This window comes from Ostrinia furnacalis, unplaced genomic scaffold (genome assembly GCF_004193835.3).
Source record: "Ostrinia furnacalis isolate ACB-3 unplaced genomic scaffold, ASM419383v2 OfSCF5400, whole genome shotgun sequence".
Lineage (NCBI taxonomy): Eukaryota > Metazoa > Arthropoda > Insecta > Lepidoptera > Crambidae > Ostrinia > Ostrinia furnacalis.
Genome location: NW_021135639.1, coordinates 422021 through 445209, shown reverse-complemented (window position 1 = coordinate 445209; position 23189 = coordinate 422021). Strand labels below are relative to the sequence as shown.

The following is a 23189-nucleotide window of genomic DNA, read 5'->3' as shown; positions in this document are numbered from 1 at the left end:
TATAGTGTAAATGCCACTGCCAACTCAATCGACATTTATCTTATCCGAAGCGGCCGATAGTCGTCTCCAGCAATAACAAACATAACGTTAGTTCCTAAAATAAAGACTTAAGGTCTAAAATCCAGTGTTTTGTCAGTCTTACGACTGTTATTGATACAAAGCAACTTGATACGATTACGCAAATGTCACTACAATAGTACCTGTTTATTTAATTCTATGAATGGAATTACGAAACGGATAAGTAGGTACAGTAGCTTTGGCCGATCAAAAAATTTATTTGAGTTTACAAAACCGAAGTTACAATAAGTGCACTCGTCACACTAAGATTTCCGTTGCTTACTTTGCGTTTTGTTAATTAGGCGAATTGCTGGTCTATATCTTTAAATTCTGGTTTACTCCACTTCGCATTTGTGTGTGTGAGCCTACTGGCTCTTTTTTACTAAAATTAGATAACATTTAGTTCTTAGTATTTTTTATTAATGGACTAATCTTTTCTCCTGCATGCGCTTAGATAAATGGGATTATTATACACCTCACAGATATCCTGTCAGATCCGTGTCAGTATATATTTTTTTCAGTATATCAGTTCTAAATAACATTACTACTTGTTCAATGTCATTTAGTCTCTAGTACAGAAGCAGGACCCATTAATTTACTAGAGGCAAATGGATGACGGTTCCAAGACAGTCAGGTGTCAACGTTTTTTCTTGGCTTTCGCGGTTTGCGTTTAGCTACAATGAAGATGTCAATATTAGAGCCAAAACACACGATGCGTTGCAGCGGCGATGCGGCACCAGAGTGGAGTCGCTGCGTTGTTTTACATAGAAACATCTGTGGCGGGCAACGCATCGTGTGCTGTGGCTCTTACTCTGCTGTATTTGATACACTAATAAAGTTCATATTGGCGCGGTCGCTAGTGAGATACCGACCTCTCTCCTGGTGTATCTTGCCCTGACTGCCGGCGGCCACGTGGTACACGTAGCGGCGGTCAAAGTCCGGCGCGCCGTGGTCGATGTGCACCTTTATCATACACACATATACACATTTGTATAACCGAACAAATGTATAATATACATAAAACACAATCTAGTCTTTAATAATATTTGGAAAGGTTTCGGTTGTTCCAACGGGTCTAACGCAGAATGTGCGTGCACTTCGCAGAATGTGCACTTTTCCATACTAATATTTTATAAACAAACTCTTTGGCCTTTTAATTTTATTATACAGAAGTGCGCATTTGGGAATTGTACATGTGTCAAACCCGCTTCTACAGATTAAAAATGTTTTGAGAGAAAATTTTATAAGAATTAAAGTATTAACAACTATACCTTGGGCTCAGGAGGTGGCGGAACGAACTGACAGTACGACTCCTCAGTCTGTGAGCAGATATTCACCATCTTGCCGTCAGGGAATGTGTGCTCGTACATAGAGAACCTAAGGACATAAATAAGGCACAATCAACAAAAGGGAGCTAACAAACGAGCGACAGAATACGGCGAATGCTTGCGACTTCGGCGACAGTCACCGACGCATCGCGAGTTTCGAAGACGGACAGTCACTAACGTATAGCTTCAGAGTATCAACATGTCATGACAGCGAAAGGCACGAGTCGGAGACTATCGCCGACAGTCGCCTACAGTCGCTGACCGTCGCCTACCACTATCGCAAGCAGTCGTCGATATAATATCGCTCGCATGTGAGCTCTCTAAGCCTTCACAAGATCACAAAGTGATAATGAAACATCTTAAGTGGTAAGAAAGAGCGGTAATCACAAATACGGTTACCCAAAACAATGCTTGTTTGTAAATAAACACTTGCCACTAATCAGGAATGTAAGCAACTTGTAAACATGATTTTTACACCAAATATCTGTCTCTCTTGTTTACGCTATACCCGCAATTCAGAGTTTAGATTCTAGGAAGTGCACAAAAATTTAACTCTTGACACCAGGGTAATGACCTTAGTACACCGTGATAGAAGAAAAGTGGCCCAGTGATCAACTAAAATGTCGTTAGTAAATTCCATTATTTAAAAAATTTTGGGCATAATATTAATAAAATCTGTCTCTATTTTGCCAAAGTATTGCCAGCTAGATAAATTACAATGGGACTTCTTGTCGGGAATGTGAAGCGTCATGTTAGCGGTTTTGTTTTATTTTCTAAAATTCGTGTTAGAACGACTATTAATGTGTAATAATGGTGGATTATTAACCATTAAGTGTCTAGGGCAGGTAGTCCTTGGCGGCACATGCTGAGCGCCACCTCCATTTGCTTTTTCTTTTAGCATATAAGAAGGTAGATAATAGTAATTAAAGTAGAATTTAGATCTAAGATAACGGTCAGCGGTAACGCTAACCGTTACATTATTTTAAGCTTATAATGTAATTTTGTTTCTTGTAATTCCTTTTATGTGTAAAAAGCAATAAACGTTTTTTTATTTATTTTTTTATTTAAGTGTTCGTGAACGTGCATGAGTGTGGGCAAATGAAACATAACAGTGCAGAGTGATTCTTCGGATTCTCTCAAATAGTCCATTATGAAGTCTCAGTAAAACACCACAACTTTACTGAGACTCAAAGGGTAGGAAGGGGTATCATCTATCAACCTTCATTATATCATTTAATTAACCAAAGTCCCATCCCACTTGGTCCCATTTTGTAAATCGACTCACTTAAAACTTGAAAATGGCACAAATCAAGTCGGCCTTGACGTGTATTGCCAACATCAAAAAAGAAGAAGAAGAAATTACAATGCATCACGTGAAAGAAGGAACTTTATATCGGCGTCTCTTTCTTTTCCCTAGCGAGGGAAAGGGATACACTACCTGTCTCTGGCGGGGCTGCAGGGATAGAGCGGGCGCAGCACGGTGAGCAGCACGGACTCGTAGGCGCACTCGTTGAGCATCGCCATCGCCTCCGACACGCTCTTCACGCCCTCCAGCGACCGGTTGTTGATCTGAATGGAAAACACGGCTTCAAATCTAAACTCCGACAAACGTTACTTCGACATTACGTTAGGGTTTGGGGTGAGATGGTGCAACCCGGCCCACGTTATCACACAGAAGAGCAGTCTCATTCTAACACAAGTTTTATAAACTTCATCATCATCATTTCAGCCATAGGACGTCCACTGCTGAACATATGCCTCCCCCAATGCTTTCCATGTTGATCGATTGGTAGCTGCTTGGTTTATAAACTTAAAAGAATGAGACTCACAACATCATTGTTAAGACTTTTATCGATAAATAAATAATTTTGAATTTTTTGAATCTTGAATTTTTTACTCCGACATTACTGAACATCGATATATTCAGTAGTGTCGGAATAACGTAATGTCGGAGTAACGTAATGTCGAAGTAACAAACTAGTCGGAGTTTATTTAGGTAGCCGTAAAACAGTCCTTGTCTGGTTTTAGTGCCACGCGGACCGTCAGTGCGGATCCGCTCTACACAGCCGATCTGTATAAACTTCTACTCCCTAGAAGTTTTAGAGTATAAATTGTTAATTAAAAAAAAATTGTTTACATCACAACTCATAAACTTACGGCAGGCCTGTTCATCTCCGCGAGTTTACATCGAAAACAAAACACGCACGATGGCCCACCTACAGGATACTATTCGACAAGGCCTCACATATGAGCGAACATTGACTCACGCGCGCGTATTCTTGTGTATGATGGAAGAAAATAAAGAAAATAGTGTACTAAATACTGTGCAGTATTTAACTGCCTAAATAATAATAAAAACATAGAATGTACTTTTTTAAGTTGCCTCAAGACACTGAGAGGTAAATAAGTAGTTAATATTATTCATGCTAAATCATGTATTTCCTCCGCCATTTTCCGCGGTTTGGCACCTCACGTCACATCATTTTACCAAAGTCAGCCCTATAGCTTCGGCGCAGTGCCGATCACTGACGTTTGTCAACAAAATGATGCTTGACTCTTGAGACAGGCTAAATTACACCATATTTGTACGGGCGGGAGGCAGTGGTTGTAAGGCACCGCTCCCGTGCCCGGGATATGCGGTCAGGAAGGGAACTAACTCCCTAGTGAGCCCTNAATGTTCTTCCGTGTTTATGTTAGCGACTGCTGACACCGACAGCGGCGTCATTTTGCACTACAATGTGTCTTAATTTCTTGGCTATAGTGTACAAGATTGCATGCGTGTTGTATAGGGTTAAATCGACTGATATAATGTTCATTGCTTATCTTAACAATACGATTTCTTTACAGGTATATTCATCAACAAAATAGCATGTGGAAGTGTAGCCGCCAAAGAAGGAACACTTTTCGTCGGCGATCGAGTTGTGACCGTAAGTTTCCGAGTTACAATGTTAACAAAATTTTGATTTTCTATTACTTCAGTAACTTTATTTGTCACATTTGATTATTACAATCAGTTGAACAGTAGTGCTATACTTTGAGGGCCTACGCTAAAACTTGAGATAGTATGAGCAGCGTAATGTGGCGCGGACGCGTCCGATGGGGGTGGGTGCCTGCTGCTGGTATAAAGGACAACAGGACAACATGTAAAGCTAAATACTGGCTTCTTATTAACTTGTAATAGGGGCGATAATGCTACAAGTTCTAGCGCTCACCAGTTAGCGCCACTGTAGAGTAAGGTCCTGTCACTTGCTAGTAGCGAAGACAGTGGTACCAACTGGTGAGCGCGAAAGTGGTAGGAGGACTATCGCATTTGCACTCATCAAGATGGCGCCACTGTAGAGTAAGGTCCTGTCAATCGCCAGGGGTGCCAACTGTTAAGTATAAAAACGATAGCCCTCATTGTGTAAAACAATCGTAATCATTTGACAGTTCATAACGTACGATAAAGTCAGTTAAACAAAGCGTTTGACAGAATAATCGTACGTTATGAACTGTCAAATGATTACGATTGCTTTACACAATTCCACCTCAGGTCTGGTGGCAAGTCTCACAATCCGTCGCCATTCCTCCCGTACCGCAGCCTTTCGTGTGCATTCGTGGAGTGGACCATTGAGTGCGGTTTTGATCTGGTCAGTTCAGCACGTTGGCGACCTGCCGCGCGCTCTTGTGCCCTCAACCTTCCCCTGCACGACAAGTCGACAGTGTAGGTCTTACCACAGAATAATAATAAGTACTACGTACAGAAGTTTTACTTCGCGAAGGTATTTAAAAAAAAGTATGCTCAATGTCATTAACAATATTGTACGGGCGGGAGGCAGTGGTTGTAAGGCACCGCTCCCGTGCCCGGGATATGCGGTCAGGAAGGGAACTAACTCCCTAGTGAGCCTAGAGTCCCTATTTCCTAAGACACTAAGTCCCTAGAGCCCTAGCCCTGCCTAACAATAAATACTTAGACATAATAAGGTTGGATAGGAAGGAAGCTGCTCCCAGGTCGCCCAGGGCAGCAGCGTTAGGACGGCAGGTAGGCGGCGGGGACCCGCTGCCAGCCCGGCAGACTCACCGGATATCAACCGTCCGTCGTTGTGTCTCATTTCCCCCCGCTGCGGCCAAGACACCCTTAGCCGTCGCTATGATCAGTCCGGTGAGTCTGCCGGGCTGGCAGCGGGTCCCCGCCGCCTACCTGCCGTCCTAACGCTGCTGCCCTGGGCGACCTGGGAGCAGCTTCCTTCCTATCCAACCTTATTATGTCTAAGTATTTATTGTTAGGCAGGGCTAGGGCTCTAGGGACTTAGTGTCTTAGGAAATAGGGACTCTAGGCTCACTAGGGAGTTAGTTCCCTTCCTGACCGCATATCCCGGGCACGGGAGCGGTGCCTTACAACCACTGCCTCCCGCCCGTACAATATTGTTAATGACATTGAGCATACTTTTTTTTAAATACCTTCGCGAAGTAAAACTTCTGTACGTAGTACTTATTATTATTCTGTGGTAAGACCTACACTGTCGACTTGTCGTGCAGGGGAAGGTTGAGGGCACAAGAGCGCGCGGCAGGTCGCCAACGTGCTGAACTGACCAGATCAAAACCGCACTCAATGGTCCACTCCACGAATGCACACGAAAGGCTGCGGTACGGGAGGAATGGCGACGGATTGTGAGACTTGCCACCAGACCTGAGGTGGAATTGTGTAAAGCAATCGTAATCATTTGACAGTTCATAACGTACGATTATTCTGTCAAACGCTTTGTTTAACTGACTTTATCGTACGTTATGAACTGTCAAATGATTACGATTGTTTTACACAATGAGGGCTATCGTTTTTATACTTAACAGTTGGCACCCCTGGCGATTGACAGGACCTTACTCTACAGTGGCGCCATCTTGATGAGTGCAAATGCGATAGTCCTCCTACCACTTTCGCGCTCACCAGTTGGTACCACTGTCTTCGCTACTAGCAAGTGACAGGACCTTACTCTACAGTGGCGCTAACTGGTGAGCGCTAGAACTTGTAGCATTATCGCCCCTATTACAAGTTAATAAGAAGCCAGTATTTAGCTTTACATGTTGTCCTGTTGTCCTTTATACCAGCAGCAGGCACCCACCCCCATCGGACGCGTCCGCGCCACATTACGCTGCTCATACTATCTCAAGTTTTAGCGTAGGCCCTCAAAGTATAGCACTACTGTTCAACTGATTGTAATAATCAAATGTGACAAATAAAGTTACTGAAGTAATAGAAAATCAAAATTTTGTTAACATTGTAACTCGGAAACTTACGGTCACAACTCGATCGCCGACGAAAAGTGTTCCTTCTTTGGCGGCTACACTTCCACATGCTATTTTGTTGATGAATATACCTGTAAAGAAATCGTATTGTTAAGATAAGCAATGAACATTATATCAGTCGATTTAACCCTATACAACACGCATGCAATCTTGTACACTATAGCCAAGAAATTAAGACACATTGTAGTGCAAAATGACGCCGCTGTCGGTGTCAGCAGTCGCTAACATAAACACGGAAGAACATTCGCATCCTACACTCTACTGCTCAGTCAATAAGGCGCATTGAGCACAGTCTAAGGCTTTGACATGCGCACGCGACTGTGCACTATACTGCTGTAACAATAAGGTGCACTAACCGTGGTGCAGGATGATACCGCGCATATCTGCCAGCCGCACGCTAGTCTTAGGCCTCAGCCTCGAACTTAGCGGGCAGCGGGGCGGCGGCGGCGGCGGCGCGGGAGCGGGGCGGGCAACGCAGACCCGTTCTCGAAACCAGCGGGCAGCTCGCGCGGCGCTTTAGCGGCGAAGTGTTGTGTTCGGGGTTGTGTTGTCGAGATATTTGTTTTTATTCGCGAACGAAATGTCTGAACAACGGCGACAATTTTATTTCGATTCAAATTTATTCCTTACGCTCGATTTATTGTGGGCAAAAGAAGGAGTGCGCTGCGCCCGCTCGTTGCCCGCTCTCTCGCCGCTGCCCGCTCGTTGCCCGCTCCGGCGCCGCTGTTTTCGAGAACCGGTCTATTTGATTTTACGCATAAGATCCTGCCGCTCCCGCCCCGCCGCCGCTCCCGCGCCGCTGCCCGCTAAGTTCGAGGCTGAGGCCTTAAGGGCGCGCGCCCGTTGTATCCACAGCGCCGCGTGGCCGTGCTTCGGCGCGTGAGCCTGCACTCTACTGCTATGACAATAAGGTTTAATAATACTGCTATGATAATAGCACTACTAACCGTGGTGCAGGATGATGCCGCGCGCGTCGGCCAGTCGTACGCTAGTCCTAAGGGCGCGCGCACGCTGTATCCGCAACGCCGCGTGTCCGTGCTGTAACGCGGCCCGAAGCGCGCTAGACGCAAGCGCACCGCTGCCCCATACGCACACGCCGCACGCTTCTGTCACGCGATCTAGCACTCTGTTGAACAGGAATAAGGGTTACAATTAGGACTAACGTACATGTAGGACCACGCAGTAGGGCCACGGGCTATAAAGGTTTGTGTTCACCTGTTGGCGATACTAGCGATAGGGCTGACCCTCACTAGTGGTTTAGGCGTTGGCGTAAAATGGTGAGCGCTAAAGCTAAGCCGTCGAATTTGCACTCGCCAGGTTGGCTTCACAGTCAAGTAAGGTCCGGAGACATTCATCATTGGCATCAACTAGTGAGCTCAAATTCATTCATTGATACAACAGGAACCGAGGAATGATTTACATATGGAATATAGTTCGGACACATTCCCCGCTAAACTATCATTAACGAGATTTACGACTCTTTTTTGTGGCTAAAATATGTACGTGACTTATTTTAAAGACAGTAAAATGAAACTTTTGAAACGATTTGATTGAGGTCAAAAAATACACTATGACTAAAGTGCCGGTGCTCGGCGACCGGACTTTAGCTTCTTAGCCCAAGTTCTCTATCAGAATCTCACTTGATCTTGCCCTCGGCCACGGAGCCCTTCTTGACGCTGGTGACGTAGACGCTGTAGTCGTCGGGGTAGTAGGGCTCGTCGCGCCCGCCCGACAGCTCGAAGCCGAGGTCGCCGTCCTTGCCCAGCCCTGATAGTTCCACGTCGATGATGTCCCATTCGTAGTCCTGTGGGAGAACAATGATATTAAGAATAAGAATAAGAATGTCTTTATTCAGCATAATTATCATTTAAGGTATACAAAGCAAGAGTAAGTACATAAAAAAATATAAAAAAACATAACAAACAATAAATAAAAACATATGCTGAATAGGCGCCCGCTCAGCAAAAATCGCGACATGACACAAACGTCATGCCGAGAAGCTGGTTTTCAGCGGGAACCAATGCGTGATGAGGGTTGGATATTCTAAGTGGACTATTCCAGTATGTTCACCAGGGTGAAGATAGTGGTATTTTTAGTGTCTTCATATCAACTCAAAACCATTTCACCCGGTTTCATCTCTCAGATTGGGGAAGAGAGAGAATTGGGGTGATAAAGTACCTCAGGGTAATAAGTCCACAAAATTAATAAAAAAAGTCACATTTGTTCACCTGTGTAACTACATAAATTCTAATGCGAACAAAAACGTTCGCATACGACGAATCATTTCACCTGGGGATATGGTTCCAAAGTGATGAGGACATTAAAAATTCCACTTTTTTCACCCAGGTGAACATAGTGTTGTAGTATTTCTCGAGTTTCGGCGGGCAAATGAGCAGTCGTCCCAAGGATTTCCACAACAACCGGTCCTCGCCGCCCGCATCCAGGTACTTCCAGGTGACCTTTATCAGATCGTCGGTCTACCTAGTGGGAGGGGTTTTTTTGTGGAGGTCCTTTACCATCACACCCCCTAGTGGGAGGCCTGCCTACACTACGTCTTTCGGCCCTCCATAAGTTAAATTAAGTGTATAGTATACTGTCGCGGAAGTCTAAGGCTACGGCCGAATACTCGCGACACCCTCACTTGGGCGATGACGAAACGCCGCGCCTTGGAGGTTTTAGTGGGTATACCCTGTCCTTTTTAGGCCGGAGCAACGCCCTTTTCACCCTGACAGTGGTGACGGTGCCACAAAGCATTTCCTCCGCGACAAAAAAAGTGTAAAGTAGAATCCCGATTATCCGGACTTCGATCTTCACGGCTCTAATTACAGATTTAGGGCATTTAGGGCCTGGACCTATCAATACGGCATGGCGCCACCTGTGATACGGCTCGGCGTCACCACCGTAATACGGTACGGACACCGTCTTGGTTCATTGTCAAAAGAAATGGATTCACCCAATGGTCTGAAATGATGTTTAAGAAACAATTTCTATAGTAAAAAGTTAATTATTGTTTCATTTTACTTTGAAATCGATTATCCGGATTTTCGATTATCCGGAATACCCCTGGATTTAATTAATCCGGATAATCGGGATTCTACTGTATAGTATACGGTGTAGTATCTAACCTGTAAGTCGGGGTCAAGAGCGCGGTCTGCCTCGTGCAGCAAGCGGCACTTGTCGTCGTGCTCGCGGCTGCTGCGAGCGTCCTTGCCTTCTGCTTTCTTGTTGCTGCGCCGGGAGTCTGCCAGCTCGCCCACCATTTGGTCGCGCTCCTGGATAGAAAGGGACGAATTTGTTTATCAATTCATAATTTTGTCTTGTATAGTTAAGTTAAGTTAAGTTATTGATCATGGCTATGAAACGAGATGTAGAAGATATTATTTCCTACCTTTAGAAAAAAGACGGCAAGTATCCGATATTTCTTATCTGTTGAAAATTGTTAGTGGCGATGTCGACGGTCCAGATCTATTACAAAAAATAGATATCTGGGTTCCAAGAAAACTACCAGTAAGACGTACTCAGCCGCTAGCAATTCCCAAAGTTAACACAAATTATCGCCCCAACTCTTTTTTTATTCGTGCGAGTAAATGTTTTAACGATATATCAAAAAATTATAGTGTTCTAGAATTATTTCGAACGAAACCCACTACTATAAATAAATTATTCAATTCAAACTTTTTCGACTCCCACTCCAGCGGCGCTTAAAAAGCATTGTTGACTGTTAAGTTTTCACTTGTAAATTCTATAAATGTCTGCTATGGCATATGGTCTATTTGCATCTTAACTTCCATTTGCGATTACCTATAAATGGCTAAGCAGATACATAATTTAAGGTCCCATTATTTGTATTGTATTGCTGTTGGTTATCCGAATAAAATAAAATAAAATAAATAAAATAAAATAGCTGCGACCACCTGCTCTTAGGTGTGCAAGAAGTCAAGCGTGCCTCACGAGCCCTGCTGGGCCGTGTGGACTCGGCTTAAGCTGCGTCTACATCGGGATATACATGCAAGACACACTTGTCATCCTGCTCACCCTACTTTTGACTGAGCAGGATGCTCATCATGCAGGAGCAGCCGGGGTGAACGCAGCTTTACCGTCATTGCGATGCTATCTCACGAGTCAGACTTGCGGTGTGAAGACGCGCTTGCTTAGCGAGTCAATTTGAACGATGAACGAGGCTACCTCTCGGCTTACTGCTCAGAGGTAGAGAGGAAAGTCGCGAGCGAAGACTGCTCTTTACAAGTGTTGCAAATGTAATAGGTATGGTGTTGCTATTTACAATTTTATTAACTAACTAGCTTTCCGCCCGCGGCTTCGCGCGCGTGGATCCCTGAACCCTATTTTTTTCCAAAATAAAATTTAGCCTATGTTACTCGTGGATAATGTAGCTTTCGAATGGTGAAAGAATTTTAAAAAACGGTCCAGTAGTTTTTCAGCCTATTCATTACAACCAAACAAACAAAGTTTTCCTCTTTATAATATTAGTGTAGATGTGTTTTTATACCTGAAGTTTAAAAGCAAATAAATGTATGGTATTAGTCTGCTTACCTTTCTCAGTCTATTACACAGTGCTTTGACACTTTCCCGTTCTTGTAGCAGTTTATCTCTTTCTGAAAACGCCCAATCCCTTCTTCGTTTTGACACCTGAAACAGAAATAAAGAACTTAACGATCAGAAAACTTGCAAAATTGAGATGAGAGAAAAAATAATAATTTGAAATTGACAAATAGTGAACCAATTTAAATTCAACCAAAAGTCGCAAAGTGTGATGTGTTTACATTAAATCTACAAATGATTTTATACGATACATTTAGTAAATGTTATTTGTTTTGATTAAAACGTTTCGGTGGTGTGCGTTACTTTGTATGTGTCAATTTTTAATGCGACACTGAGTTTCGAACCCAGCGCATTAGTTGGCATCTCTCAATATCTCTATGAGTGCGACGACGGGACGTGGCGGTGTGTTGTGCCGCTGTAGCGGTGTGACGGTGTGACGTGGCGGCGGTGACGTGACATACCTCGGCCTCCTGCTGCGCGTCCTGCAGCTCGGCCTGCAGGCGCTCGAGCTGCTTGTGCAAGCGCTGGAGCTCAGGGTTGGCGTCCGCCTCGCCGCGCTCCACCTCCCCGCCCTCCGTCGACAGCCCTGCAGGACATAATAACATCAGGTCATTGAGGCGACATAGCCCAAGGGTATCGGTATCGGACTAGGCAACTCGAGATTTTAGGATCGCTAGTTCGAACTTCGCTCCATTCTCTTCGTTGGACTATTGTGGTTTTATCGGAGACAAATGGAAACCTCAATTTTTAACAGCTAAACCTAATAGACCCATTCGTGAAATGTCTTAACAGCGAAAATACTTTATGTAGCTTTTTCAGCTATAGCTAAAGTCCGGTCGCCGAGCAGATAGAATTTCGTTCAATGTCCCCAAGCTACCCATTCTTATCGCTCGCGCGTAATTATATCCTCGCTAGCACACTCACTGCAGCCGCCGCACAGTGGCGACAGCAATATAATTACGCGCGAGCGATAAGGATTTCGTCCAATGACCCCAATCTACCCGATTGGGGTCATTGGACGAAATTCGACGTGCTCAGCGACCCAAATGGAGGATTTGGCTAATCCAACCTCCAATATGTAACAGTATATTATTACCTTGCAACTTATCCAATGAGGGATCATTGGAGTGCTGCCCGTTGAGAAATCCGTCGTTACCCACACCACTTGCTAAGCCCAAATGGTGATACGCGGAATTGTCTTGCCTGTCAAATAATTGTACACATTATAAAATTTTCATACATCTTTGTATCATAGCTATATTTTTTCGTTGCAAAATAACACTTATTACGTCGACATACGACATACCGTGACTTGGCGAGCGTGTTTGCGTTCTGCGGCGTCTTGAGGTCGCTGCACTCCTTGATGGCGCGGTCGCGGTCCACCAGCGCCGATTCGATCTCGCGACGCAAGCTCTCCGCCTATAAACATTGTCTTGTTAAAAACTTGTCTTTGCTATGCTGGAAATGTTCTTGCTTTTAGCAATATCATGCGAAAAAGAGATGGTAACCAATCAATTAGAATGAATTTTACTCTTTTAGTTCAGACGCGTCATGTGTCGTGCCAAAGAGCAGAATCTTATCACTAAAACAATGAACAGCTGTAATACAGCTCGCTTCAGAGTTGGGCACCGTTTCATTTAGATACCTACCGAGATCCAAAATTAAACGTTATCTTTTTCTTTCTACTTCTTTCATTGAGAGAAAAGATGAATAATAGCGCGCGTGCGTCTCACTCCACTCCTTGCGAGTTTCTCTCGAATTAGCCAACCGCGTTGGGTCACCGCGCATAAGCATATTTTCGATACCTACACGGTGAGTGAGACAGGTCTGGCAACAGCCACTTAATATTCACGTGGCGATCATGAGCCGGAAGACGTTAGCGTGGGCAGGCCCCCCACTAGGTGGACCGACGATCTGGTGAAGGTGGCTAGAAGAACCTGGATATGAGGTCTTTGTCCAGCAGTGGACGTCTTTTGACTGACACGAGCGAGTGAGCGAGCCACGTAGCTAAAGTCCGGTTGCCGAGCTGATAGAATTTCGTCCAATGACCCCAAGCTACCCATCCTTATCGCTCGCGTGTTTCAAATTGTGTGTGATATTGCTATCGCGCTCGCACACTCACTACGGCCGAAGTCGCGACAGCGATATACGCGCGAGATGGATAGCTTGGGGTCATTGGACGAAATTCTATCAGCTCGGCGACCGGACTTCTGTAGTACGTACCTGCAGGGCGGTGGCGCGCTGCTCGCGCTTCATGGCGGCCTGCAAGTCGTCCGACAGCTGCATCTGCTTGTCCCGTGTCCTGTACCGCCGCCTCGTGCTAGTGTTAGTGATGTACAAGGCTCGAGGCTTCCGAGTCCTTTTGCCGAGAGCTCAGAGTCGTTTACCAGGGCTCGCCTCGTTTGTATGAAGCTCAACGAATCGGAAGTCTTTTTTAGAGTGCGAGCCTTTTTCGGGGCTCGCCTCGTTTGTATAAAGCTTGGAGTCTTTCACAGAGCTCAAGCCTTTTTAAAAGCTCGAGCCACCAAACTCACTGAGTCTTCAAAATTAGGACTCGACGCCTCGAGTCTTATACATCACTAGCTAGTATCCGTACCTGCAGGGCGGTGGCGCGCTGCTCGTCGCGCGACGCCTGCAGCGCGGCCTCGAGCGCGGCGACGCGCTTCATGGCGGCCTGCAGGTCGTCCGACAGCTTCTCCATCTCCTTGTGCACCGTGTCCCTGTAACGACGCCTTATCGTGCATTGCTCAATTGTGTCGAACAGAAAAGAGGACATGACACCACCGGATGGCTGGGATACACAATTTTAGCTGACGTTTCGGGCCTTGTACACTTATCTGCCCAATACACACGTATACGCGCCACACAGATGCATTTTTGTAAAATGTTGTAAAATTAAATTAGAAAGTCAAAGTTTGCCGACCGAAATTCAACGTTTCAGCTGATTCGGTGAATGCGCTGGCGCGTGCCATCGTCAAAAATTTTTCAAATCCACTAAACATAAGATAGTGGTGTCATGTTCCAAGAAAAAAAATAGGATGAAAATAAGAAGAGAAGAAATTGAAAAAAAAAAAGAAAAGTATTTGGTATGTTGCAGCAGACGTAGTGTCTGAAATACCATCCGTAGGTGGCGAGACGTCGATTTCTTAGAAATTCACAGAAATCAGTGCGTCGTGTCGTGGCGACGTGTCGCCTGCTACTGCGTGGAGTACGAACTTGTATTGATCGTCATCCACGAAGACGCGCCACATAGATCTTTTCATCCACGAAGACACGCCCCACCAATTTTTGGTCGAGGGAAGCACGGGGTGCGGGGAGTTTGATCCGAGCAATCCGAACGTCATTATTGTAGTGTGCGTGTGCACTCATGGATAATTTAGCGTGTACCGACGACACTCAAACATTAGCAGAAGAAAGGTGGGACGTGTTTTCGTGGATGGCACTATCTATACCTTTTCTTGTGACCTTTTTATCTCTCCCTCTCTCAAATACTGACCTCTCGCTCATAATGAGCGTGTACTCGTGAATGGCGGCGTTGCGCTCGTCCGTCAGCCGCTTCATGTCGGCGCGGTCGCGCACGTTGCCCTCCCACTGCCGTACCACGCTCGCCACTTGCTGTTTCAGAGCGTTGCGCTCGCGGATCTAAAGTGAATAGAGATATTACAGTGCAGAATCACCCTAAGAGCATTAAGGCCGGATTTTTTAGAAACAAATCAGACTCCGAGCGAAAGAAAAAATGTGGAAACGAAGTAAAGAAGTAGCCCTTTTAAATTAATCTACGCTTAAGATCAGTACAAATATGTAAATTTTTAACACATGCGGCTAACATGCTATTCATGAATTACGTAATAATTACATCAATCAATCGCCCACATATTATTGAAATCGAGTTTTATTTATGATCACAAGAATGCAGAATATGAGTCAAAAAGCCAAAGAGCCTCGATAGAAAAATGTAAATATTACATCCAACAGATGACCGAAAAAACATCTATAATGTCAAAACAAATTGAACAAACTCTTTAGAACAAAAAAGATACCAATTTGTATAATACATCAGAATACTCAAGATCTGTGTGAAACTTACCACAGAATTCCTTTCTTGTGTGAGATCATGTAACTGAGTTTTAAGTCTGCTGTTCTCTTCCTGAACTATTCGCAGCTTTTCCAGCGTCGTATTGTGGGTTTCTATTAGGTCCTCGTACCTAAAAATAATACAGAACATAAATAAATTCACACGGTGATATTTTCAGTGATAATGTGAGATGTTTTGAAACGTGTAGATAAACTTTACCCAAGGTGATGCATATTAAACTTTCAATTAAACCAGTAACTAAGCTTATGATTTTGAATAGTTGTATCTTCATAATATAAACTTCAAATTGATGTGGGATCTATTTACCCCCTGCCTGGTTATTACGGGACAATACTAGTGCAATATTTTTTTGGTACAGTCAGCGTCAAATAGTTCGTGACACCCAAAGTGACCAAAAAGTTGATAACACAACCTTGTTTCAATGAGGGTTTTCGCGATTGAAAAATCCGCCAGATGGCAATACGTAGACGCGAGGTCCAAATGCTGCGTGATTGGTGGATTTTGACATATCTGTCAATGTCATGTCAAAAATAACCAATCATGCAGCATTTGGACCTCGCGTGAAGACGTGTTGCGAACTTTATGGCTACTTTGCGTGTCCCGTACTATTTGACGCTGACTGTAATAAGTTGAAATGCCTGTGCACAAAAGGCCAGCGGTGGCAGAGTTCAGGGCAGAGTTCACCGTTGGGCTATTATCACCTTATCTACAGACTAACCTCTTCTGGAAGCAGTCAAACTCCTCCTTGAGCGCTTCGTGCTTCCGAAGCGTGTGCACCAGCGCCTCCGAGCTGGTCTCCGGGTTGCTGCTCTGCTGCAGGTGCTGCACCTCGCGCTCCAAGCTGGATGATAGAAGGAAAAGCTGTAGTTTCATGATAAAGACTAGTGGATACCCCCACGTTGGTTTAGATGCGGCGGAGCCAAACCATTTAGTGCCGTGGAGTGATGCGACATCCCTATCACTAATGAAGATCCATACTGCTGTTTTATTCCGCCCGGTGACACTGCCTCGCTGTTTCTTCAGTGCATGTGCCACGAACGAAACGGTAACTAACAGAAATAAAATCGTAATTTCGGGGATATCACCATTTACGAAAAATTTTGCATGTGGAATTTCATTCCTACCGGATGCCTACGTCATATTTTTTTTAAGGGACGCGCGCTGCTAGCTTTAAACTGGAGGGTTGCCCACCGCGGTGTTGGACCAAAGTCCAGCCAACGGCGGGCTCACTCTTATTACTTAAATTAGAATTTTAGTCAAGCTCCACTCACCGCTGGTTGTCGTTAAGCAGGTCGCCATACTTGCCGCGGAGGCTGCTGGCCTCGGCCGCGGACACCTCGAGCTGGTAACTCAGTACATTGCTGCACTATCAAGTCTCCCCATAAACAACTGTTCTTCCCACCACTACCCTACGTTCTGCAGTCAATCCCACTCACCGCTGGTTATCGTTGAGCAGGTCGCCATACTTGCCGCGGAGGCTGCTGGCTTCGGCCGCGGACACTTCGAGCTGGTAACTCAGTATATTGCTGCACTATCAAGTCTCTCTACAGAACCCTTTACTTCCCACCACTACCCTAAAGTCTCCTTATAAACAACTGTTCTTCCCACCACTACCCTCACTTCTGCAGTCAGTCAAGCTCCACTCACCGCTGGTTATCGTTGAGCAGGTCGCCATACTTGCCGCGGAGGCTGCTGGCTTCGGCCACGGACACTTCGAGCTGGTAACTCAGTATATTGCTGCACTATCAAGTCTCTCTACAGAACCCTTTACTTCCCACCATAACCGTCAGTTCTGTAGTCAGTCAAGCCCACTCACCGCTGGTTATCGTTGAGCAGGTCGCCATACTTGCCGCGGAGGCTGCTGGCCTCGGCTGCGGACACCTCGAGCTGGTTCATGGCGGCGCGATGTTGTCCGCGAAAATATTCCAGCTCCTGGGGACAAACAATATTTTATTTTAATGGGAGTAGAAATCTAAAACGACACTAAAATTGAGAAACAGAGGCGTGAGGAAGCGCTGCAGTGGCGCCTCTACGCCTCAGTCAACCTTTTGAACGCACCCCAACTTGACTGGTCAAACTGTACTAGATACAAAACTGTGTTATTATTAATTATTATCTTCATATCCACTCAAAATTTCCCGTATGCTGACTCATTCGGCTGAAACGAACCACTGCTGTCAAGTGTTGTCTCAACTTGTATAGTCTCTCATTGGTCTGCTACTGATGACGTCACACTACAGCTGAAGACTAGAGCCAGAGCTACAAAGTAACCGGTACCTTCATAACATGCTCGCAGCGGCGCGACGTCTCCGTGTGCTGACGTCGTAACTGATTCAGCTCATGCAAGGCTTTCTCGCATTGCTGCTTGAGGCTCTCGTTGGTCAGCTACTGATGACGTCACACTGAGGACCATCCGGCTTCAGAGACTGTAGCTAAGGATATGAAGCAAGAGTTAAGGTTATAAAGTAAACGGTACCTTCATAACATGCTCGCAGCGGCGCGACGTCTCCGTGTGCTGACGTCGTAACTGATTCAACTCATGCAAGGCTTTTTCACACTGCTGCTTGAGGCTCTCGTTGGTCTGCTTGCTGATGACGACACACTGAGGACCACCCGGCTCCAGAGACTAGCTAAGGATATAAAGCAACTGCTACCTTCATAACATGCTCGCAGCGACGCGATGTCTGCATGTGCTGATGTCGTAACTGATTCAGCTCATGCAAGGCTTTTTCACACTGCTGCTTGAGGCTCTCGTTGGTTTGCTTGCTGATAACGTCACACTGCAGCCGCTAAGAATATAGCCAGAGTTATACAGCCAGTTGTACCTTCATAACATGATCGCAACGGCGCGACGTACATGTGTGCTGACGCCGCAGTTGATTCAGCTCATGCAAGGCCTTATCGCACTGCTGCTTGAGGCTCTCGTTAGTCTGCTTGCTGATGACGTCACACTACAACTCGCGAGAATATAGCCAGCTATAAAACAAGTGGTACCTTCATAACATGCTCGCAGCGGCGCGACGTCTCCGTGTGCTGACGTCGTAACTGATTCAGCTCATGCAAGGCTTTTTCGCACTGCTGCTTGAGCCTCTCATTGGTCTGCTTGCTGATGACGTCACAAAGTAGCTCCTAAGACTAGAGTCTGAGCTATAAAGAAAGTATTACCTTCATAACATGCTCGCAGCGGCGCGACGTCTCCTTATGCTGGCGTCGTAACTAATTCAGCTCATGCAAGGCCTTCTCGAACTGCTGCTTGAGGCTCTCGTTGGTTTGCTTGCTGATGACGTCACACTGGGTACCCCCCATGTCCCGAGACTATAACCAGAGCTCCAAAGTAATCCGTACCTTCATAACATGCTCGCAGCGGCGCGACGTCTCCGTGTGCTGACGTCGTAACTGATTCAGCTACTGCAAGGCTTTTTCACACTGCTGCTTGAGGCTCTCGTCGGTCTACTGCTGATGACGTGACACTAGACACCAGCCGGCTCCAGATACTGTAGCTAAAGATATGAAGCAAGAGTTAAGGTTATAAAGTAAACGGTACCTTCATAACATGCTCGCAGCGGCGCGACGTCTCCGTGTGCTGACGTCGTAACTGATTCAACTCATGCAAGGCTTTTTCACACTGCTGCTTGAGGCTCTCGTTGGTCTGCTTGCTAATGACGTCGTACTGCCCCAGCGGTTCGTACGGCCCGCTCATAACGTGCGAGCTGTGAGTCTTGCCGTAGTTCTGCTTCTCATAGCACTGGCTCGGCGTGAGCACGTCATACTCGATCGGAATCGACGGCACGGGCCGCTCGTTGCTCACGTAGCTGTGTGATATTGATTCTGCAAAGGTTTGAAGTTGGAGTACTGACAAGTTTATTGGTTTATTTAGCTTTTGGTGATTACCCACACAGTAGATAATGTCTCTTTTTTTACATTTAATATGAAAGATTTGAATTGTTGAAGATTATGTCCAAAAGCAGTCAGCTATTGTGTCCCACATTATGTAAGGCTTTGCTTCTTATGTATCACTCTTACAGCCATTTATTTCATATAATATTAGTAGGAAGTTATTCAAATAAGGTTCAGCCGCTTTCGCGAGATCGCGTTGGTTTGACTGAACCTCAACTTGTTCAAATAAGAAAATCATCAATATTTAAAAATGTACCTTAACCTGATGACAATCAGGACAAAATAAATCAATAAACTTGAATAAAATGTGTCAAAATTCAATAAGTTCCTTTTGAAAAATAAGTAGGTAAGTAAGTACTAAGTTTGCAGCAGGGGAAATAAACATCAGCACAAAACAACACATTCTCTATTTAGTATGAGATTTATTGTCCAATTAACTCAATTAATTAAACTGCAGAACAGAGCATTGAGCAACACTTGAAAGTTATTCAATCATCCATAAATTGTTACTACAAGATAAGTAATTTATATTAATTATTGGTAAAGAAAAATTAAAACTTGGTCACTTTTTCAGATTCTAGTTTAACTTATAATCTGATCCTCTTTTAAACTGTGGACTGTAATATAGATGACCCACGCTGAACTGTCCCACCAAACTCAATGACAGGGGGGCTCTACCATCGTTCAACTATATGGCTTCCAACATGGCAAAAATCGGAACCAGCGATCCGGTATTGACGGTGGCGCCCCACTGTCAATGTCATCGATAGGACAGTTCACTATTTTGGAACTATATCAGGGAATTTCACTCAAAAGATGTCAGACATTTAATAATTAATTAAACCGATTTGCCATACATGTAGCTCTATCTCACATTATTATTAAGTTTGACCAAAAGTAGATATTATGTGACAAAGGCATATTTGAAAAGTTTGTCACAATCCAGGAGTGACAAAAACTTTGACCAAAAATCTCAATGGAACTTTGCACTTAAATACCTACTAGCCTACCTCTTTAAAAAACTATTAAGGAAAATGTTTGGTGAATGAATGAGCTCACACAAAGCAAGAAGCAAATTAAACTGCCCCATTTTATAATTGAGCAGTTGATCATATCATAATTAAAGTTAAAGAACCTGTGTTTTAATGAGAAACGATAAATGTTGCACACATTTGATAAGCAACAAAAATTTATTAATTGTTCTTGAATCAATCAGTTGAATAGATAGTTGATTATACAAACCATTGCTTCCATTGCTCTCCAAAGATGAAGTCCCAGATGCCATCATATACCTGAAACTATAACAAACAAATTAATATAATAATACAATACTCATACAAGTCACATAACAATAATGACACATAACAGAAATAATTAATGGTGTTCACATTACCTCAGACTGTGGGGGCAACATCCATTGTCAGCAAGTGTGGCACCTGCAAACAGAACAGGGCTTTAGAGCTTATCACTGCTTTTGTTGTCCATTACACAGGGTGGCTACTTGACACATTTTCTACGCTCGAATGATTGTTGCAAAACCTAACCGCCGAGTAGGTACACTGTTGCAACTGTCGACAGGATGAAAGGGCAATGCGAGTAACAATCTGAAGCTTTGTCGCAAATATCGAGTAACAGTACATCGACACGGTTCATCAATGCCACCACTGAACAACCGAAACACTTATCGACCACCGAAAAGGCAACAAAAACTGTCCTTTCGCTACCAAAATGAATATCACGGCAAAAGACCAAGGAAATTACTATTTTACAATGTAAACAACAACCACAGCCCACAAAATCATACACTGATCGATCCGTACCTCAATTCTCACAGAATTACTGTTTGTACCAAGTGTAACTTGAAACAAAAAGATAACACGTATTTATCGTCACTAATTTGCCAACATTTCTCGCTTCTACCTTTTTTAGCAAAGCGAATGAATGAATGACGGATGGTCGGACATATTAAATCGATGTTACCAGTTGTAAATAGGCCAGTGTTGTACTTAAAAAAAAGGGTAACTAAAATCGGTATCGACTCAATTATCGATTAAACGTGATTATGATACTTTTCTCGTCAGCTGCTAATTACCGTTATTTCCTGTTATTTCTTCTTTTTTGTTTCTATTATATGGGTACTTAAGTGGGTACCACCAACGGCACCTTACATGCCTTATTCAAACCATTTTCAAACCGATAACACGGCTAGACGTATCTTCTGAAGATCATACAATCTTATTTTTAACCGACTTCAAAAAGGAGGAGATTCTTGGTAATATTGGTATGTTCTTAATTATTTTAAACTACTTGTTGTCCCAACTGGGAATCAACGTTCACGTCGAGAAACTTAACTACCTACTTACTCTCCTCTTTTAATACACCTCAGGCAGATAATGATAGGTATTTTTTATTTCATAATAACTTAGCATTACTAACGGCCGAATACTGAAACGCCATTTAAATATTTGACGGCTTCTCAAATAGTTAAGCAGCTCCTAAACTTACATTTCGCATATCTTCCACATCTAACAGCCAACTGAGTCTTTTGCCTACTATTTTATTATTTTAACAGCCCTCTTGGCCTGTGTGGCGAGTGTAAGGCCAAATACTTATTTTTGTTCGATTTCCTTTAATTTCTCTCTTTTTACCATAATCCTCACGGGAAAATCGAGGTAGTTCTTTTCTACTTTTCTCATTAACTCTATGACTTTTCTGGAACCATACGGGCCATTACACAAGCTAAGGCCACAAGCAAGCAGAGATTATTGTATAACGATAGTGTTGTTGGCATTAGTCGAGTAATTTAGTCGAGTGGCGAGTAATTTAGTAGCTAGCTACAGTCTTATTTTTTAGAAATCAGCAGAAATGTCATCAAAAATGGCCAACTGACATAAAAATATTTTTAGTCTGTGAACTAGTGATGCGACAAAACCTCTCGTTAATCGCGAAGTGAATTTATTGTAGTACTTGCGTATCATCGCCGGGTGATCGTCAAAATACTAAAAATATGCAACAAAGTCGCAACATTGAATGTGAACTAATTATGAAATTTTCGAGAACAGAAAACAAACTGTATGCACAGATGTAATCAAAAAACACACTGGACAGTAAAACAATCAATAATATCCGTAAAGTTATTAAACTTCAAATAGTTGCAAAAAGTTCTGTTTGACAGTGTTGCTACTAGTGACATCTCGCTCGCTCAGTTCTGTTTAAATATTGACATGTGAATAACACCCGGACTGCTCACCACGCGTCCCGGCTCACTCGCTCACTTGCTATACGAGTCCTAACTGGGTATTTTAGTCGAGTACAAAATACAAATCACAATTAATATGGTCAAAATAATTCAAAAGCACAAAAAAGAAAATAATTTGAACTTCAGAAACTATACTATTCACTTAACTGCTTGTTAAGTGTGATGAAGTCTTGTTTATATTAAAGCTTTGTTCGTCTAGTCGAGTAATTATTTCGAGTAGCGAGTAATTTAGGCTAAAGGTGTCCGAACACCACGTAACCAAGTTACTATAGTTCATAAGTGCCACTTGTGGTCTAAACTGAATAAATATTTTTGATTTTGATTTTAGATTTTGATTCGCGTTGAGAAAAAATACAGAGCACTGCCAATAGAGAGAGATGGCATGAGATCGTGCGGAGAGTTGTATCCTCCTCTACAACCGATGTGAACAACGCCTCAACGTGACCACGACCGCTCTGCCAAGAGCGTAACGAAAAAGAAGTGTAAGGCGTATAAAATTGTGGTAAAATAAAACCATCAACATTCATACAAAAAATCTCAGAACTTACTTACTTCAACTGGTCAATGTGAACTCGGTTTTCTAATTCTACTATGGCCTAAGTTAGCATAATTGGTCAAACGGCATTGCTTATTGCACTAAAAATAGTGTAAACAACTGAACAAAGCTTGAATTGGCTCAACTAAAAGAACGATTAAGTATGTTTCATCG

The 23189-nt window shown here is 43.8% G+C and overlaps 1 protein-coding gene across 1 annotated transcript in view; it reads right to left on the bottom strand.

The window, feature by feature from the left end:
- Dlg5 (MAGUK family member discs large 5) overlaps nt 1–21177 on the bottom strand; it is a 36509-nt gene extending 15332 nt beyond the window's left edge. Inside the window, 20 exon segments of the mRNA XM_028315965.1 lie at nt 930–1020; nt 1329–1434; nt 2824–2954; nt 6660–6739; nt 7616–7794; nt 8309–8472; nt 9794–9940; nt 11220–11315; nt 11690–11814; nt 12325–12431; nt 12535–12647; nt 13825–13948; nt 14725–14870; nt 15316–15433; nt 16043–16165; nt 17141–17256; nt 18869–19152; nt 20464–20519; nt 20615–20657; nt 21042–21177. Coding sequence (XP_028171766.1) covers nt 930–1020; nt 1329–1434; nt 2824–2954; nt 6660–6739; nt 7616–7794; nt 8309–8472; nt 9794–9940; nt 11220–11315; nt 11690–11814; nt 12325–12431; nt 12535–12647; nt 13825–13948; nt 14725–14870; nt 15316–15433; nt 16043–16165; nt 17141–17256; nt 18869–19152; nt 20464–20509 — 2296 coding nt within the window. The 5' untranslated portion in view covers nt 20510–20519; nt 20615–20657; nt 21042–21177.
- Nucleotides 21178–23189: the final 2012 nt, after the last annotated feature.